General features: G+C 61.7%; 3 protein-coding genes across 3 annotated transcripts; 2 read left to right on the top strand and 1 right to left on the bottom strand.

Annotated features, from left to right (window-relative positions):
- Nucleotides 1–2,327: 2,327 nt before the first annotated feature.
- Nucleotides 2,328–4,220, bottom strand: LOC104913887 (E3 ubiquitin-protein ligase PHF7-like). The gene is made up of 8 exons (XM_085241182.1): nucleotides 4,148–4,220; nucleotides 3,957–4,048; nucleotides 3,765–3,866; nucleotides 3,416–3,540; nucleotides 3,179–3,341; nucleotides 2,945–3,051; nucleotides 2,738–2,854; nucleotides 2,328–2,509 (listed from the first exon to the last, which is right to left on the bottom strand). The coding sequence occupies exons 1-8, from the start codon at nucleotides 4,218–4,220 to the stop codon at nucleotides 2,356–2,358; spliced, it is 933 nt and encodes a 310-aa protein (XP_085097308.1). The 3' UTR covers nucleotides 2,328–2,355.
- A 546-nt stretch (nucleotides 4,221–4,766) lies between these two features.
- LOC104915529 (E3 ubiquitin-protein ligase PHF7-like) lies at nucleotides 4,767–10,840 on the top strand. The gene is made up of 10 exons (XM_085241183.1): nucleotides 4,767–5,286; nucleotides 5,456–5,569; nucleotides 8,941–9,018; nucleotides 9,118–9,209; nucleotides 9,300–9,401; nucleotides 9,626–9,750; nucleotides 9,825–9,987; nucleotides 10,115–10,221; nucleotides 10,312–10,428; nucleotides 10,657–10,840. The coding sequence occupies exons 1-10, from the start codon at nucleotides 4,767–4,769 to the stop codon at nucleotides 10,808–10,810; spliced, it is 1,572 nt and encodes a 523-aa protein (XP_085097309.1). The 3' UTR covers nucleotides 10,811–10,840.
- A 4,707-nt stretch (nucleotides 10,841–15,547) lies between these two features.
- LOC146543014 (E3 ubiquitin-protein ligase PHF7-like) lies at nucleotides 15,548–18,377 on the top strand. Its single transcript, XM_085240825.1, has 8 exons — nucleotides 15,548–16,468; nucleotides 16,568–16,659; nucleotides 16,750–16,851; nucleotides 17,076–17,200; nucleotides 17,275–17,437; nucleotides 17,565–17,671; nucleotides 17,762–17,878; nucleotides 18,107–18,377. The coding sequence occupies exons 1-8, from the start codon at nucleotides 16,327–16,329 to the stop codon at nucleotides 18,258–18,260; spliced, it is 1,002 nt and encodes a 333-aa protein (XP_085096951.1). The 5' UTR covers nucleotides 15,548–16,326; the 3' UTR covers nucleotides 18,261–18,377.
- Nucleotides 18,378–18,636: the final 259 nt, after the last annotated feature.

The raw sequence follows: 18,636 nt of genomic DNA on the forward strand, positions 1-18,636 counted from the left end.
CAAGAGTCACAGAATGAGGAAGGTTGGAAGAACCACAAGACCGTGCAGAGCGACCATCGCCCAGCGGCTGTGCCGCTCTGAGCCACGGCCCTCAGGGCACCGCTGTGGAGCTAACTGTACTGGTGGCTGCCCCTTCCCTGCTGCTTCTCATCCACCTGTACAGACACCAGCGCTGCCCCTTCCCTCCTGCAGAACCCCGCGCTCGCTCTGGTTCAGCTTCACGCGGTTGCCGATGGCCCAGCTCTCAGATCTGTGGAGATCACTCTGCAATTAGCAGCTCCTCCCGTTTCAGTATCACCAGCAAACCCTCTCAGAACACCTTTTAGCCCTACACCCAAACCACTGATGAAAATGTGAAAGACCGCTGGCCAGAAAACGGAGCCTTAGGGAACACTGCCAGTGCCGGGCCGGCAGCCTGATGGATCCCCGTCTTTAGAAGCCTTGGGGCCCAGCCATCAACCACCTGCTGACCCATCGCATTACGTTTCTATCTAGCTGTGTGCTGGATATTTGGTAAAGAAAAGACAAAGGGTGTGAAATAATAAAGTTGTACAGAGGTCCAAAAAGATAACAGTGAATGGTTTCCTGTGTTCAACTAGGTGGGTAACCTTGTCAAAAAAGGAACTGAAGTTTGTTCAATGGTTCCTCTCCTTCACAAAGGGGTGCTGGCTGTGACCCGTGACCGCGTTGTCCTTCAGCCGTGGATCAGTAACTCCCTGCGCAATTTTCTCCATCATTTTACCAGGTACCAAGCTGAGACTGACAGGCCTGTAGTTACCACGGGCTCCTTTCTTGCTCTTCTGGAAAACTGGAACGACGGTTGCCAGCTTCCAGGGAACTGCGACCTCTCCGGATTCCCACAACAGGCGAGAAAGCATTGAGAGAGGCCTCGCAGTGCCATCAGCCAGCTCTGCGTGTACCCTGGGACAAACCCCATTGGGCCCCACGGATTTCTGTGCACCCAGGTGGAGCTGCAAATCCCACACGAGCTCACGGCTGGCTGGCAGCTGATCATGACCACAGTTGTAGTCCTCCCACTCGTGCCCAGCACTGATGGATCCCGAGGTCTCCAAATAGCAGCTTCCCAGGGGACCTCACTAACTACTTCCCTGAGCAGCCTAAAAGCTGTTGCCCCAGATCCCAGGTTGAGATTCTGGGGGCAGTTTCCCCCAGCCATCAAGGATTTTAATTTGGAGAATGCGTACAGATATTTTAAGGGACATCTTCCTAAGGAACAGCACGGAGCTCATCAGAGGAGGCTCAGGCTGGCTATCAGGGAAGCCCCAAACCCGGCCCGTGCAAAATGCAGCGGGAGGCTGCAGCTTGTGACATCCAAGAGGACAAAAGTGACATCCCCAGTGCCTTGGAGTCAACTCAGCCTCCTGCCTATGTCACGTTTCCTTCTCTAAATATCCCACAAAGAGCTGGTTTCAACCTCAGCAGAGATGACTGTCAGTGCAAGACACTGTTTTGGAGCCGACTCTATTCCTGCACGGCCCCCAGCACAACACACGCAACAGAGCCCTTCAACTGCACCTTGTTCTGCAGGAAATTTACTGCATTCAACTTACGTAAGGTAAATGTGATGTTTATTTTGATATGGAAAACAATCCAAAGGAATAACAGTTTGACGTATAGAATCATAGGATGGCTTGGGTTGGAAGGGATCCTAAGGATAGAGTTCCAACCCCCCGGCCACAGGCAGGGTCACCATCCTCCAGGTGCGGTCCAGTCCAGGTTGCCCAGGGCTCTCTTCAAGCTGGTCTTGAACACGTCCAGGAATGGGGCATTCGTGGCTTCTCTGGGCAGCAGTCACAGTCAGATGCAGCAGTCCAGTACGGAGTTAGGAGTGTCGATGCCAAGATAAATGACTTGGACTATCAAAAGCCTTTGTCTCAGCTCCCTGCAGTAGCCCATGGCATCTTCCAGGGTGCTGGAATCTTGGCTGGGCTCCCATCGCTCACTCTTGTAGAGGAAGCAGCAGCTCAGCAGGGAAGAGCAGGCAGGAGAGTCAGGCAGTGTTGATGTCGCGCCCTGCAGTGCTCCGGCACATCAGCAAACTCTCTTGTGGTGGTTCAACCAGCAAGGCTGCTGTTGTTGAGAGGCTGGCAGAGTGGAGTGGCTGAGGGGCTTCCATGGGCTGTGCAGGCAGCTGAGCGTCGCGTGTCCATGGAGCGTCGCAGCCTCTTGTGCTGGAGCCAAAGTGCCAGGAGCTGGGTGCTGTGCAGGGATCACTGCACTGCGGCTGACGCTGAAGGGGCTGTAAGGTGCACGGAGATGAGCGCAGGTGCACATCTCTGTGCCCATGGTGGCTCCAAGGGGGAGGACTTGTCCCGAGGACGTATGGCCACGTGTCTATGGGGACCGCGTCGCCGTGCTGCTTTTCTTACCGGTGCCCACACCGCTGCAGCCGCTGCACTCCCACGATTCAACGTCGTCTGCGATGGCGGAGCAGTGCTGGTGGGTGCCACAGGAACCGCAAGAGCTGCAGAGCAGCATCCTCCAGGGCCTGTGGGAGTGACAGAAGCCAGAGCCGCACGGTCACCGGGGGTCCCAGGGCTGTGGGATGCCAGCCGTGGGGTGGTGCGTGCCACTCCCACTGCGGTGGCTGGCTCTGAGCTACCAGTGCACAGCCTGTGCGGTGCTGAGCTCAGCATCCTGGCCAGCCTCCATCCCAGCTGGAAGGAGGGGATGAAGGCGCCAGGTTGCCGTGACTTTGGGGTCAGAGCACACTCACCCTGTGTTCTCAGAATAGTTCTGTCCTATCGGGCACAGGCACGGGCTGGCATCACATGAGCTGTGCCGCTGATACAGCTCATGGAAAGCTCCCTCTTCTACCTCCCAGGCTGCATCCCTGTGGGAGGGAGCCGGGGACAGCTGAGTGCGGTGCGAGGGGAGGTGGAGGGGGGGAGGCTGGGTGGTGGGCAGGGCGGTGGGTGCTGACCTGTCTGGGATTTTGATGCCGAGGCGGAACATCTCTGCCTGGAAGGTCTGCATGTCCTGGCAGAGCGGGCAGCGGAAGTGGTGCAGGGCAGCGCGCAGAGCTTGGCCCTGGGGAAGGCAGAACATGAGCTGGGGACGCGTGCGCATTGCCCCAGGGCTGGGGACGATGCCAGGGTGGCAGGGTTGGGTGGTGCTGGGGATGATGCTGTTGTGCTCTGGAGGCAGTGCCGCCTACCTGGATGCAGTGGCGGTGGAACTGCGCGCTGGTGCAGGAGGGACAGATCAGGGTGTCGTAGCTGGGGCGTCCCTCCACCGCCTCCATGCAGATGGCACACTGCGGGTTGTCCTGTTGCAGCGGCCTCACCTGCTGCGTTGGCCGGTGCTGCCAGCAGAAGGACCTGCAGGAGGGATGGAGGTGGCAGCTCAGCTCCTGCCCCATCCCTCCTGCAGCCCTGCGGGTGCCCACACTCACCTGTACTCCCCGAAGAACTGGGAGACGCAGCCGCGTTCTCTTCCGCAGGGGTAGTGGAAGGTGCGGGAGCATCTGCGGCGATGGCAGCGGACCGAGGCGCCCCGCTTCCGGCAGACGCAGCATTTCTGGGGAGAGCAGTGCGGAGCCGGGCGTCAGTGCCGTGCACACACAGGCGGCCCTTGCCCAGCAGAGCACGAGGATGATCCGGTGGGCCACGTGGCTAGGGACCCCGCAGCACTAATCAGTTCTGATTTGTGCAGCGATGGGTCTTTCTGGACAAGGAGGGCTCTGCTGGAGTCTCCCAGCCACGTGGCACAGGGACGAGGTGGGGACACGTCGCCCTATTCACCTTCTGTGCCACGCGCTGCAGCTCCTGCTCGATGTCAGGGAAGAGGAATCCGAAGAATCCTTCATCGTCAGCGCCGCGCTGGTACAGCCTGCTGGCGTGATACTGCAGGAGGCAACCGGGGACCTGTTACTGCATGTGGGGTGCAGCGGCTGGCACGGGGCTGGGGGCTGGGGGCCTGGGGTTGGGGCTCACCAGGCAGTTCTCATGGACGCAGAGCCCGTCCTGACGGCACGTGTCTCCGTAGATGTCAGGGTCGTGCTCTGCCCGCTGGCACAGCCTGCACCCTGCAATGGGGACAAGGGCATTATCACCCCAAGCACGTTAGCAGGGTGACAGCTGCACGTGGCAGAGGCACATCCGCTGCGGGAATGCTCTGCACTCACCTTCCTCCTCCTCAGAGACACGTCCCTTCTTTTGCGGTGGGGACGGCACCCATACAGGCCTTGTCCGTGCCATGGCCCTTGCTGCAAGGCAGGGCTGGAAGGTTTGGGTTGTGGCACACTGAGGCACACTCACCCCCTGTTCAGAGACTAGTGCAGTCCCACTGGGCAAAGGCAGAGGTTGGCCTCGCAGGAGCTGTGCCGCTGGTAGAGCTCATGGAAGGTTCCCTCTTCCCAATTTGCAGGTTTGTTCTCTTCCAGGACCCTGACAGGTGTGCTGGCTCTGCATTCGCGACCACTGCCTGGTGACTGACTGCCCAGTCCTTGGCTCCCGGCCCCCACTGCTGTGTCTCCAAATAGCAGCTTCCCAGGGGACCTCACTAACTACTTCCCCGAGCAGCCTAAAAGCTGTTGCCCCAGATCCCAGGTTGAGATTTCACAGACAGAAGCACAGGATGGCTTGGGTTGGAAGGGATCGTAAGGACCAAGTATCTGGGCCAGTCCAGGTTGCCCAGGACAGCCATCAGCGCTGCTCCTCCGCTCTTCTCAGGAGCCGCAGCCACCACGAAGGAACGAGGGCTGCCGTGAGGGAACCGCAGCCGCCGGGAGAACCACAGCTGCCATGGAGGAAGGAGCTGCGCTCCTTCTCTCCACTATAGCACGCTGGGCATCCCGGGGGGCTGCGGAACCCACGGCCCCGCGGACAGGACCCTCACGGCGGGCCGCGGACGACGGCATTTCGTCTTGCAAGGCGCACGAACGACAACGGAAGGCTCTTCTGCAGAGCCATCACAAGCAAAACGACGACCAGCGCAGCCGCGAGCCCGCTGGGGAACGGGGCCGGGCCCTGCTAACGAAGCGCTTTCTTCAGCGCCTCGGACAGAGCGCAGCGACGACCGCGCGCACCTCAGCGCCCGCGCCGCGACGAGAGCCGCGCGGCACTGACGGAGCGGCCCCGGGCGCGGCGCCGCAGACGCGCCGTGGCCGGAAGGGCCGGAGACGCCGGCCCAATCCCCGCGGCTGCCCAATCAGCGCCCGGGGCGCGCGGCGAGGGGGCGGGGCCGGGCACGGGCGGGAACGCGGGGCCGGGAACGCCGCGTGGCGCCGCCATTTTGCGCGGCCATTTCGCGCGGGCCGGGCTCGCGGGTCGCGCCGCTCTTCTCGTCCGGCTGTACGGACAGCAGCGCCGCCCCTTCCCTGCTGCACAGCCCTGCGCTCGCTCTGCCTTCTCCGAAAGCTTCGTTAGCAGGGCCGGTCCCATCGCCCCGCAGGCCCACGTCTTCGCTAGTTTTCTTTTTGCTTTCGATGCAGCTGAGCTCGTCTTTCCTGCTTTCCTTTATAGCCCGTGCAAGGTTAAATTCCAGTCGTCCGTGGCCCCCCGTGAGGCTCCTATCATGGCGCTGTCTGTGGGGCTGCTGCTCTTAGGTAGGGCCAGGCACCCAGCCTGGGAGGACCTGCACAGAGTCGAACGGTGGGCCCAGGTCAATCTAACGAGGTTCAACGCAGCAAAGTGCAGGGTTTGGAGTAGGGCTGGAGGAGTCCCAGGCATACGTGTATGCACACTGGGAGGAGAAGGCCTTTGCAATAGTCCTGCAGAGAGGGACCTGGGGGTCCTGGTGGATTATAAACTTAATGTGAGCCAGCTGTGTGCTCTTGTGGCTTGGAAAGCAAAAGCTGTCTTGGGCTCCATCACAAGAGGCCTGACAGCAGGGCCAGGGAGGTGATTGTCCCTCTTCGCTCCGCTCTTGTGAGGCCCCATCTGCAGTACTGTGTCCAGGTCTGGAGCCCCCGGCACAAGAAAGACAGGGAGCTGCTGGACAGGGTCCAGAGCAGAGCCACAGAGATGATCAGGGGGCTGGAGCACCTCCCCTGTGAAGAGAGGCTGAGGGAGCTGGGCTCGTTCAGCCTGGAGAAGAGAGGGCTGAGGGGTGACCTCATGGCAGCCTTTCAGTACCTAAAGGGAGCCTGCAAACAGGAGAGGAGTCGACTCTTTGAAAGGGGAGATAACGGCGGGACAGGGGGGAATGGTTTCAAGTTGAAGGAGGGAAGATTTAGGTTGGATGTCGGGGATGCTCTTTACTATGAGAGTGGTGAGGAGCTGGAACAGGCTGCCCAGAGAGGCTGTGCATGCCCCATCCCTGGAGGTGTTCAGGGCCAAGTTGGGTGGGGCCCTGGACAGCCTGGTTGTGTATATACACATACATACGTTTATATGTGTATTAGATATGGAGGTTGGTGGCCCTGCCTGCTGCAGGGGGTAGGAGCTTTGTGACTGTTGGGGTCCCTTCCAACGCCAGCCGTTCTAGGACTCTGTGGCGCAGCAAAACAAGACTCATCCCAGCAGGCCACAGCTCGAGAGCAGAGGGCAGCAATATTCCTCAAGTTCAACAACATATTTTTCTCAATACACTCAATACACGATGCACTCTTCATGATCTTTATGCCACGAAACCCCCTGCCCAGCAATGCTGCTGGGAGATGGAAATGGAAGGTGTGAGCTGCGGCCAGGCCTCGTACAGAGCAGAGCCCTGCAGCCACCCAGCTCCAGTCCTGCTACCAGGTACCTCTGAAATAAGGAAGCACCGGTGGCACTTTGCTCCAGATGAGCAGCATACCGTGGACAGAGCTGAGGCCCCGACGCCCCAGGTGGCTGCGGCTCCCTCCCTGCGCCCTGCAGACACGAAGCAGCGTGTTGCTGAGAAAGAAGGTGAGCACAGAGGACTCGCAAAGGGGATGTGCCTCTGCCCTGTGCTGGCGTTGCCCCGCTGCCGTGCTGCAGGTAGCGATGCTACCATCCGGTGGCAGTGCGTGGGCTGTGCCAGAGGGCAGACCGGGACCCCGAGAGGCGTGCTGGCAGGACAGGCTCTGCATTCACGAGCGCTGCCTGGTGACTAACTGCCCAGTCCTTGGCTCCCGGCCCCCACTGCTGTGCCACCCTACGCCCCCTGCATGCAGCTGCAGGATCCCGGTTCCCTCCTGCAGTAAGCTGTCAGCGCATCTCTGGTGACGAAGGCTGCTTTGGCTTCCTGCTGGGCCAGGACCGCCTGGGGCTGCACGGCACTGATGCTATCCTGCCATGTGCCGCATCAGTCGGGAGGGCAGCTGAGCTCTGCGCACTGTCCTGCAACGCTTCTGCTGCACACTCTGCCAACATGTGTGAATGCATGTGGGGGGGAGAGATCGCGTCTCAGCATCAAGAATCTCCACCTTCCAGGAGTGTTGGAGCTTGGCAAAGACACCGAGCTCAGCATGGCACAAGCTGGACTTGCGGCAGTTCAGTGCCAGCCACTGCGGAGGCAGTGTGGTTGGAGCACCCCAGGGCTGGCAGCCCGCAGTGCAGGGATCCCAGTGAGCTCCCCTGGACCCCGGAGGATGCTGCTCTGCAGCTTCTGTGGTTCGTATGGGACCCGCCGGTGTGCACCACCATCATGGAAGCCACCAGTTCTTCGGACAGTGGCAACTGCAGAGCTGTGCGCACTGGTGGGAAGTGCAGCATGGCCACAGAGACGCGCGCCTGCACCCATCTCCGTGCACCTCGCAGCCCCTTCACTGTCACACCCAGCACGGCAACCCTTGCTCAGCAAGCCAGCTGCCGGCACCTCGGCTCCAGCGCAAGAGGCTGTGATGCTCCAGGGACTAAGCCGGAACCCAGCTGCCTGCACCCAGTGTTCCTTAGGCTGTACACAAATCACTGCCCCCCCATGACAGGGATGGGCACCCAGCCGGATGGACACGGCCGCACCTGACTGTAGCAGATGGGCCGCAGCCGAGGAGCAGAGGGCCAGGAGCAGCAGAGCGGCCAGGAGCAGCAGAGCGGCCAGGACGGCTGCGGAGCCCTTCATGGTGCAGCGGGACGTTGGCAAGGTGAGCAGGGCTGGAGCTGGGTGGCTGCAGGGCTCTGCTCTGCACAACGCCGAGCCCCTGCCGCGCTGCTGCTTTTGTCCCCCGGCTGCTGGGCGGGTGCAGGATTTCAAAGAATAAGGATGAGTGCACCATACCAAGAAAATCATGTCAGGATCCCCAAATTTTGCTGAGCTGGGGAAGCCAGGGTTGGGGCTACAACACCACGACTGCAACCCACAGGTGGCCGGGAGGGGATGGCAGTGTGGTTGGGGACATGTGGCTCCTGCCACCTGGACCCGGCACCCCATTGCCGCAGCGGTGCTTTACTCCCTGCAGCGGGGTCACCAAGAAGAGGGAGCTATGAGCAGACCTGGAGCACTTCTGGGGGCAGGCACTCCTGGAGCTACCCAGGACAGAAAAGCTGCTCTCCCCCGCCGTGAAGGAAGTGAAAACACGGAGACGGTGCAGAACACATCAAAATGCTCGTTGAGGAGTTAGGAACTCCGATGCCTAAATAAATCTCTCGCACTAGGAAATTAGGGATTCTGTGGTTTATTTGCCACACCATCTTCAGTCCACACCCATGCAAGACCTGCGAGCTGATGTGTCTCCAACTCCCCACTGGAGCTGACAGCACAGCCCCGTGGGCAGATACGGGCATCCCAAAGCCACCCCTCAGGGCCCCCAGCACCCAAGGGGTGCTCACAGCCCCACCCCAAGCTCTGCTCATTGTGACATCGGCACCGCGTCACCAACACCCACGTTCTCACTGTGACATCACAACGTGCAGGGCTGTTTCACACAGCGCACGCCCGTGTCCCCCCAGTCCCGGGTACCTCTGGATCGAGGAAGCAGCACCACTGCTTTGCTCCAGAAGTAAAGCCCAGGAATGGAGCTGAGGTCTCAACGCCTCAGTGCGCCACAACCCGATCCTTCCACCCCGGGCCCTGCAGCACGGCCCAGGGCACGGGCAAGGCCCGAACGGGTGCCGTACCCCCCAGAAATGAAGCAATGTGTCTCCGAGGAGGAAGGTGAGTGCAGAGCGTTCCCGCAGCGGATGTGCCTCTGCCACGTGCAGCTGTCACCCTGCTAACGTGCTTGGGGTGATAATGCCCTTGTCCCCATTGCAGGGTGCAGGCTGTGCCAGCGGGCAGAGCACGACCCTGACATCTACGGAGACACGTGCCGTCAGGACGGGCTCTGCGTCCATGAGAACTGCCTGGTGAGCCCCAACCCCAGGCCCCCAGCCCCCAGCCCCGTGCCAGCCGCTGCACCCCACATGCAGTAACATGTCCCCGGTTGCCTCCTGCAGTACCACGCCAGCGGGCTGTACCAGCGCGGCGCTGACGATGAAGGATTCTTCGGATTCCTCTTTCCTGACATCGAGCAGGAGCTGCAGCGCGTGGCACAGAAGGTGAATAGGGCGACGTGTCCCCACCTCGTCCCTGTGCCACGTGGCTGGGAGACTCCAGCAGAGCCCTCCTTGTCCAAAAAGACCCATCGCTGCACAAATCAGAACTGATTAGTGCTGCGGGGTCCCTAGCCACGTGGCCCACCGGATCATCCCCGTGCTCTGCTGGGCAAGGGCCGCCTGTGTGTGCACGGCACTGACGCCCGGCTCCGCACTGCTCTCCCCAGAAATGCTGCGTCTGCCGGAAGCGGGGCGCCTCGGTCCGCTGCCATCGCCGCAGATGCTCCCGCACCTTCCACTACCCCTGCGGAAGAGAACGCGGCTGCGTCTCCCAGTTCTTCGGGGAGTACAGGTGAGTGTGGGCACCCGCAGGGCTGCAGGAGGGATGGGGCAGGAGCTGAGCTGCCACCTCCATCCCTCCTGCAGGTCCTTCTGCTGGCAGCACCGGCCAACGCAGCAGGTGAGGCCGCTGCAACAGGACAACCCGCAGTGTGCCATCTGCATGGAGGCGGTGGAGGGACGCCCCAGCTACGACACCCTGATCTGTCCCTCCTGCACCAGCGCGCAGTTCCACCGCCACTGCATCCAGGTAGGCGGCACTGCCTCCAGAGCACAACAGCATCATCCCCAGCACCACCCAACCCTGCCACCCTGGCATCGTCCCCAGCCCTGGGGCAATGCGCACGCGCCCCCAGCTCATGTTCTGCCTTCCCCAGGGCCAAGCTCTGCGCGCTGCCCTGCACCACTTCCGCTGCCCGCTCTGCCAGGACATGCAGACCTTCCAGGCAGAGATGTTCCGCCTCGGCATCAAAATCCCAGACAGGTCAGCACCCACCGCCCTGCCCACCACCCAGCCTCCCCCCCTCCACCTCCCCTCGCACCGCACTCAGCTGTCCTCGGCTCCCTCCCACAGGGATGCAGCCTGGGAGGTGGAAGAGGGAGCCTTCCATGAGCTGTATCAGCGGCACAGCTCATGTGATGCCAGCCCGTGCCTGTGCCCGATAGGACGGGACTATTCTGAGAACACAGGGTGAGTGTGCTCTGACCCCAAAGTCACGGCGACCTGGCGCCTTCATCCCCTCCTTCCAGCTGGGATGGGGGCTGGCCGTGATGCTGAGCTCAGCACGGCACAAGCTGTGCACTGGTAGCTCAGAGCCAGCCACCGCAGTGGGAGTGGCACGCACCACCCCACGGCTGGCATCCCACAGCCCTGGGACCCCCGGTGACCGTGCGGCTCTGGCTTCTGTCACTCCCACAGGCCCTGGAGGATGCTGCTCTGCAGCTCCTGCGGTTCCTGTGGCACCCACCAGCACTGCTCCGCCATCGCAGAGGACGTTGAATCGTGGGAGTGCAGCGGCTGCAGCGGTGTGGGCACCGGTAAGAAAAGCAGCACGGCGACGCGGTCCCCATAGACACGTGGCCATACGTCCTCGGGACAAGTCCTCCCCCTTGGAGCCACCATGGGCACAGAGATGTGCACCTGCGCTCATCTCCGTGCACCTTACAGCCCCTTCAGCGTCAGCCGCAGTACAGTGATCCCCGCACAGCACCCAGCTCCTGGCACTTTGGCTCCAGCACAAGAGGCTGCGATGCTCCATGGACACGCGACGCTCAGCTGCCTGCACAGCCCATGGAAGCCCCTCAGCCACTCCACCCTGCCAGCCTCTCAACAACAGCAGCCTTGCTGGTTGAACCACCACAAGAGAGTTTGCTGATGTGCCGGAGCACTGCAGGGCGCGACATCAGCACTGCCTGACTCTCCTGCCTGCTCTTCCCTGCTGAGCTGCTGCTTCCTCTACAAGAGTGAGCGATGGGAGCCCAGCCAAGATTCCAGCACCCTGGAAGATGCCATGGGCTACTGCAGGGAGCTGACACAAAGGCTTTTGATAGTCCAAGTCATTTATCTTGGCATCGACACTCCTAACTCCGTACTGGACTGCTGCATCTGACTGTGACTGCTGCCCAGAGAAGCCACGAATGCCCCATTCCTGGACGTGTTCAAGACCAGCTTGAAGAGAGCCCTGGGCAACCTGGACTGGACCGCACCTGGAGGATGGTGACCCTGCCTGTGGCCGGGGGGTTGGAACTCGATCCTTAGGATCCCTTCCAACCCAAGCCATCCTATGATTCTATACGTCAAACTATTATTCCTTTGAATTGTTTTCCATATCAAAATAAACATCAAATTTACCTTACATAAGTTGAATGGAGTGGAACCACTGAACAAACTTACAGCCCCAACACAACAACGAAGGCCACAACAGTGCTGCATATCCCAACTGAAAGGGGAAACACCACAGAAGTTGCCTCTGAACTTCAATACGTTAAATAGATAAGTTTCCCACTGAGGAAATGCAGTCTGACTGCTCTGTTGTGTGTGTGGTGCTGTGATTGCTGGTAGCATCACTGCTTCGTGGCACAGCTGACAGAGGACCTGGCTGAGGACAAGCTATCCAACTTGCAAGGACCCACAGGAATCATCCAGCCCAGCTCCTGGCTCCGCACAGCAGCACCCAGCGTTAGGCCACGTGTCACAGAGTCCCACGGATGCTCCCTCAGCTCTGGCAGCTCGGGGCTGTGCCCACCGCCCTGGGCAGCTGCTCCGTGCCCCAGGAGCATCCTCCTCCGGTGCACAACCGTTCCCTGACAGCCGGCCCGAGCCTGCCCTGACGCAGCTCCGTGCTCTTCCTCGGCCCCGTCGCCGTCCCCACACAGCAGCCATCAGCGCTGCTCCTCCGCTCCTCTCAGGAGCCGCAGCCACCACGAAGGAACGAGGGCTGCCGTGAGGGAACCGCAGCCGCCGGGAGAACCACAGCTGCCATGGAGGAAGGAGCTGCGCTCCTTCTCTCCACTATAGCACGCTGGGCATCCCGGGGGGCTGCGGAACCCACGGCCCCGCGGACAGGACCCTCACGGCGGGCCGCGGACGACCGGCATTTCGTCTTGCAAGGCGCACGAACGACAACGGAAGGCTCTTCTGCAGAGCCATCACAAGCAAAACGACGACCAGCGCAGCCGCGAGCCCGCTGGGGAACGGGGCCGGGCCCTGCTAACGAAGCGCTTTCTTCAGCGCCTCGGATAGAGCGCAGCGACGACCGCGCGCACCTCAGCGCCCGCGCCGCGACGAGAGCCGCGCGGCACTGACGGAGCGGCCCCGGGCGCGGCGCCGCAGACGCGCCGTGGCCGGAAGGGCCGGAGACGCCGGCCCAATCCCCGCGGCTGCCCAATCAGCGCCCGGGGCGCGCGGCGAGGGGGCGGGGCCGGGCACGGGCGGGAACGCGGGGCCGGGGACGCCGCGTGGCGCCGCCATTTTGCGCGGCCATTTCGCGCGGGCCGGGCTCGCGGGTCGCGCCGCTCTTCTCGTCCGGCTGTACGGACAGCAGCGCCGCCCCTTCCCTGCTGCACAGCCCTGCGCTCGCTCTGCCTTCTCCGAATGCTTCGTTAGCAGGGCCGGCCCCATCGCTCCGCAGGCCCACGTCTTCGCTAGTTTTCTTTTTGCTTTCGATGCAGCTGAGCTCGTCTTTCCTGCTTTCCTTTATAGCCCGTGCAAGGTTAAATTCCAGTCGTCCGTGGCCCCCCGTGAGGCTCCTATCATGGCGCTGTCTGTGGGGCTGCTGCTCTTAGGTAGGGCCAGGCACCCAGCCTGGGAGGACCTGCACAGAGTCGAACGGTGGGCCCAGGTCAATCTAACGAGGTTCAACGCAGCAAAGTGCAGGGTTTGGAGTAGGGCTGGAGGAGTCCCAGGCATACGTGTATGCACACTGGGAGAAGGCCTTTGCAATAGTCCTGCAGAGAGGGACCTGGGGGTCCTGGTGGATTATAAACTTAATGTAAGCCAGCTGTGTGCTCTTGTGGCTTGGAAAGCAAAAGCTGTCTTGGGCTCCATCACAAGAGGCCTGACAGCAGGGCCAGGGAGGTGATTGTCCCTCTTCGCTCCGCTCTTGTGAGGCCCCATCTGCAGTACTGTGTCCAGGTCTGGAGCCCCCGGCACAAGAAAGACAGGGAGCTGCTGGACAGGGTCCAGAGCAGAGCCACAGAGATGATCAGGGGGCTGGAGCACCTCCCCTGTGAAGAGAGGCTGAGGGAGCTGGGCTCGTTCAGCCTGGAGAAGAGAGGGCTGAGGGGTGACCTCATGGCAGCCTTTCAGTACCTAAAGGGAGCCTGCAAACAGGAGAGGAGTCGACTCTTTGAAAGGGGAGATAACGGCGGGACAGGGGGGAATGGTTTCAAGTTGAAGGAGGGAAGATTTAGGTTGGATGTCGGGGATGCTCTTTACTATGAGAGTGGTGAGGAGCTGGAACAGGCTGCCCAGAGAGGCTGTGCATGCCCCATCCCTGGAGGTGTTCAGGGCCAAGTTGGGTGGGGCCCTGGACAGCCTGGTTGTGTATATACACATACATACGTTTATATGTGTATTAGATATGGAGGTTGGTGGCCCTGCCTGCTGCAGGGGGTAGGAGCTTTGTGACTGTTGGGGTCCCTTCCAACGCCAGCCGTTCTAGGACTCTGTGGCGCAGCAAAACAAGACTCATCCCAGCAGGCCACAGCTCGAGAGCAGAGGGCAGCAATATTCCTCAAGTTCAACAACATATTTTTCTCAATACACTCAATACACGATGCACTCTTCATGATCTTTATGCCACGAAACCCCCTGCCCAGCAATGCTGCTGGGAGATGGAAATGGAAGGTGTGAGCTGCGGCCAGGCCTCGTACAGAGCAGAGCCCTGCAGCCACCCAGCTCCAGTCCTGCTACCAGGTACCTCTGAAATAAGGAAGCACCGGTGGCACTTTGCTCCAGATGAGCAGCATACCGTGGACAGAGCTGAGGCCCCGACGCCCCAGGTGGCTGCGGCTCCCTCCCTGCGCCCTGCAGACACGAAGCAGCGTGTTGCTGAGAAAGAAGGTGAGCACAGAGGACTCGCAAAGGGGATGTGCCTCTGCCCTGTGCTGGCGTTGCCCCGCTGCCGTGCTGCAGGTAGCGATGCTACCATCCGGTGGCAGTGCGTGGGCTGTGCCAGAGGGCAGACCGGGACCCCGAGAGGCGTGCTGGCAGGACAGGCTCTGCATTCACGAGCGCTGCCTGGTGACTAACTGCCCAGTCCTTGGCTCCCGGCCCCCACTGCTGTGCCACCCTACGCCCCCTGCATGCAGCTGCAGGATCCCGGTTCCCTCCTGCAGTAAGCTGTCAGCGCATCTCTGGTGACGAAGGCTGCTTTGGCTTCCTGCTGGGCCAGGACCGCCTGGGGCTGCACGGCACTGATGCTATCCTGCCATGTGCCGCATCAGTCGGGAGGGCAGCTGAGCTCTGCGCACTGTCCTGCAACGCTTCTGCTGCACACTCTGCCAACATGTGTGAATGCATGTGGGGGGGAGAGATCGCGTCTCAGCATCAAGAATCTCCACCTTCCAGGAGTGTTGGAGCTTGGCAAAGACACCGAGCTCAGCATGGCACAAGCTGGACTTGCGGCAGTTCAGTGCCAGCCACTGCGGAGGCAGTGTGGTTGGAGCACCCCAGGGCTGGCAGCCCGCAGTGCAGGGATCCCAGTGAGCTCCCCTGGACCCCGGAGGATGCTGCTCTGCAGCTTCTGTGGTTCGTATGGGACCCGCCGGTGTGCACCACCATCATGGAAGCCACCAGTTCTTCGGACAGTGGCAACTGCAGAGCTGTGCGCACTGGTGGGAAGTGCAGCATGGCCACAGAGACGCGCGCCTGCACCCATCTCCGTGCACCTCGCAGCCCCTTCACTGTCACACCCAGCACGGCAACCCTTGCTCAGCAAGCCAGCTGCCGGCACCTCGGCTCCAGCGCAAGAGGCTGTGATGCTCCAGGGACTAAGCCGGAACCCAGCTGCCTGCACCCAGTGTTCCTTAGGCTGTACACAAATCACTGCCCCCCCATGACAGGGATGGGCACCCAGCCGGATGGACACGGCCGCACCTGACTGTAGCAGATGGGCCGCAGCCGAGGAGCAGAGGGCCAGGAGCAGCAGAGCGGCCAGGAGCAGCAGAGCGGCCAGGACGGCTGCGGAGCCCTTCATGGTGCAGCGGGACGTTGGCAAGGTGAGCAGGGCTGGAGCTGGGTGGCTGCAGGGCTCTGCTCTGCACAACGCCGAGCCCCTGCCGCGCTGCTGCTTTTGTCCCCCGGCTGCTGGGCGGGTGCAGGATTTCAAAGAATAAGGATGAGTGCACCATACCAAGAAAATCATGTCAGGATCCCCAAATTTTGCTGAGCTGGGGAAGCCAGGGTTGGGGCTACAACACCACGACTGCAACCCACAGGTGGCCGGGAGGGGATGGCAGTGTGGTTGGGGACATGTGGCTCCTGCCACCTGGACCCGGCACCCCATTGCCGCAGCGGTGCTTTACTCCCTGCAGCGGGGTCACCAAGAAGAGGGAGCTATGAGCAGACCTGGAGCACTTCTGGGGGCAGGCACTCCTGGAGCTACCCAGGACAGAAAAGCTGCTCTCCCCCGCCGTGAAGGAAGTGAAAACACGGAGACGGTGCAGAACACATCAAAATGCTCGTTGAGGAGTTAGGAACTCCGATGCCTAAATAAATCTCTCGCACTAGGAAATTAGGGATTCTGTGGTTTATTTGCCACACCATCTTCAGTCCACACCCATGCAAGACCTGCGAGCTGATGTGTCTCCAACTCCCCACTGGAGCTGACAGCACAGCCCCGTGGGCAGATACGGGCATCCCAAAGCCACCCCTCAGGGCCCCCAGCACCCAAGGGGTGCTCACAGCCCCACCCCAAGCTCTGCTCATTGTGACATCGGCACCGCGTCACCAACACCCACGTTCTCACTGTGACATCACAACGTGCAGGGCTGTTTCACACAGCGCACGCCCGTGTCCCCCCAGTCCCGGGTACCTCTGGATCGAGGAAGCAGCACCACTGCTTTGCTCCAGAAGTAAAGCCCAGGAATGGAGCTGAGGTCTCAACGCCTCAGTGCGCCACAACCCGATCCTTCCACCCCGGGCCCTGCAGCACGGCCCAGGGCACGGGCAAGGCCCGAACGGGTGCCGTCCCCCCCAGAAATGAAGCAATGTGTCTCCGAGGAGGAAGGTGAGTGCAGAGCGTTCCCGCAGCGGATGTGCCTCTGCCACGTGCAGCTGTCACCCTGCTAACGTGCTTGGGGTGATAATGCCCTTGTCCCCATTGCAGGGTGCAGGCTGTGCCAGCGGGCAGAGCACGACCCTGACATCTACGGAGACACGTGCCGTCAGGACGGGCTCTGCGTCCATGAGAACTGCCTGGTGAGCCCCAACCCCAGGCCCCCAGCCCCCAGCCCCGTGCCAGCCGCTGCACCCCACATGCAGTAACATGTCCCCGGTTGCCTCCTGCAGTACCACGCCAGCGGGCTGTACCAGCGCGGCGCTGACGATGAAGGATTCTTCGGATTCCTCTTTCCTGACATCGAGCAGGAGCTGCAGCGCGTGGCACAGAAGGTGAATAGGGCGACGTGTCCCCACCTCGTCCCTGTGCCACGTGGCTGGGAGACTCCAGCAGAGCCCTCCTTGTCCAAAAAGACCCATCGCTGCACAAATCAGAACTGATTAGTGCTGCGGGGTCCCTAGCCACGTGGCCCACCGGATCATCCCCGTGCTCTGCTGGGCAAGGGCCGCCTGTGTGTGCACGGCACTGACGCCCGGCTCCGCACTGCTCTCCCCAGAAATGCTGCGTCTGCCGGAAGCGGGGCGCCTCGGTCCGCTGCCATCGCCGCAGATGCTCCCGCACCTTCCACTACCCCTGCGGAAGAGAACGCGGCTGCGTCTCCCAGTTCTTCGGGGAGTACAGGTGAGTGTGGGCACCCGCAGGGCTGCAGGAGGGATGGGGCAGGAGCTGAGCTGCCACCTCCATCCCTCCTGCAGGTCCTTCTGCTGGCAGCACCGGCCAACGCAGCAGGTGAGGCCGCTGCAACAGGACAACCCGCAGTGTGCCATCTGCATGGAGGCGGTGGAGGGACGCCCCAGCTACGACACCCTGATCTGTCCCTCCTGCACCAGCGCGCAGTTCCACCGCCACTGCATCCAGGTAGGCGGCACTGCCTCCAGAGCACAACAGCATCATCCCCAGCACCACCCAACCCTGCCACCCTGGCATCGTCCCCAGCCCTGGGGCAATGCGCACGCGCCCCCAGCTCATGTTCTGCCTTCCCCAGGGCCAAGCTCTGCGCGCTGCCCTGCACCACTTCCGCTGCCCGCTCTGCCAGGACATGCAGACCTTCCAGGCAGAGATGTTCCGCCTCGGCATCAAAATCCCAGACAGGTCAGCACCCACCGCCCTGCCCACCACCCAGCCTCCCCCCCTCCACCTCCCCTCGCACCGCACTCAGCTGTCCTCGGCTCCCTCCCACAGGGATGCAGCCTGGGAGGTGGAAGAGGGAGCCTTCCATGAGCTGTATCAGCGGCACAGCTCATGTGATGCCAGCCCGTGCCTGTGCCCGATAGGACGGGACTATTCTGAGAACACAGGGTGAGTGTGCTCTGACCCCAAAGTCACGGCGACCTGGCGCCTTCATCCCCTCCTTCCAGCTGGGATGGGGGCTGGCCGTGATGCTGAGCTCAGCACGGCACAAGCTGTGCACTGGTAGCTCAGAGCCAGCCACCGCAGTGGGAGTGGCACGCACCACCCCACGGCTGGCATCCCACAGCCCTGGGACCCCCGGTGACCGTGCGGCTCTGGCTTCTGTCACTCCCACAGGCCCTGGAGGATGCTGCTCTGCAGCTCCTGCGGTTCCTGTGGCACCCACCAGCACTGCTCCGCCATCGCAGAGGACGTTGAATCGTGGGAGTGCAGCGGCTGCAGCGGTGTGGGCACCGGTAAGAAAAGCAGCACGGCGACGCGGTCCCCATAGACACGTGGCCATACGTCCTCGGGACAAGTCCTCCCCCTTGGAGCCACCATGGGCACAGAGATGTGCGCCTGCGCTCATCTCCGTGCACCTTACAGCCCCTTCAGCGTCAGCCGCAGTACAGTGATCCCTGCACAGCACCCAGCTCCTGGCACTTTGGCTCCAGCACAAGAGGCTGCGATGCTCCATGGACACGCGACGCTCAGCTGCCTGCACAGCCCATGGAAGCCCCTCAGCCACTCCACTCTGCCAGCCTCTCAACAACAGCAGCCTTGCTGGTTGAACCACCACAAGAGAGTTTGCTGATGTGCCGGAGCACTGCAGGGCGCGACATCAGCACTGCCTGACTCTCCTGCCTGCTCTTCCCTGCTGAGCTGCT

This window comes from Meleagris gallopavo, chromosome 21 (assembly GCF_905368555.1).
Source record: "Meleagris gallopavo chromosome 21, MGAL_WU_HG_1.1, whole genome shotgun sequence".
Taxonomy (NCBI): domain Eukaryota; kingdom Metazoa; phylum Chordata; class Aves; order Galliformes; family Phasianidae; genus Meleagris; species Meleagris gallopavo.

What these genes read in the sequence shown, in the direction of transcription:
- LOC104915529 (XM_085241183.1), top strand. Translation starts at nt 4,767, where the DNA reads ATGGAGGAAGGAGCTGCGCTCCTTCTCTCCACTATAGCACGCTGGGCA. An exon ending in GCGTCCATGAGAACTGCCTG is followed by an intron (nt 9,210 to 9,299) that starts GTGAGCCCCAAC and finishes TGCCTCCTGCAG; the next exon opens with TACCACGCCAGCGGGCTGTA. An exon ending in GGCATCAAAATCCCAGACAG is followed by an intron (nt 10,222 to 10,311) that starts GTCAGCACCCAC and finishes TCCCTCCCACAG; the next exon opens with GGATGCAGCCTGGGAGGTGG.
- LOC146543014 (XM_085240825.1), top strand. Translation starts at nt 16,327, where the DNA reads ATGGAGCTGAGGTCTCAACGCCTCAGTGCGCCACAACCCGATCCTTCC. An exon ending in ATGTGTCTCCGAGGAGGAAG is followed by an intron (nt 16,469 to 16,567) that starts GTGAGTGCAGAG and finishes TCCCCATTGCAG; the next exon opens with GGTGCAGGCTGTGCCAGCGG. An exon ending in TCCACCGCCACTGCATCCAG is followed by an intron (nt 17,438 to 17,564) that starts GTAGGCGGCACT and finishes TGCCTTCCCCAG; the next exon opens with GGCCAAGCTCTGCGCGCTGC.
- LOC104913887 (XM_085241182.1), bottom strand. Translation starts at nt 4,220, where the DNA reads ATGGCACGGACAAGGCCTGTATGGGTGCCGTCCCCACCGCAAAAGAAG. An exon ending in TGTCTCTGAGGAGGAGGAAG is followed by an intron (nt 4,049 to 4,147) that starts GTGAGTGCAGAG and finishes TCCCCATTGCAG; the next exon opens with GGTGCAGGCTGTGCCAGCGG. An exon ending in AACTATTCTGAGAACACAGG is followed by an intron (nt 2,510 to 2,737) that starts GTGAGTGTGCTC and finishes TCACTCCCACAG; the next exon opens with GCCCTGGAGGATGCTGCTCT.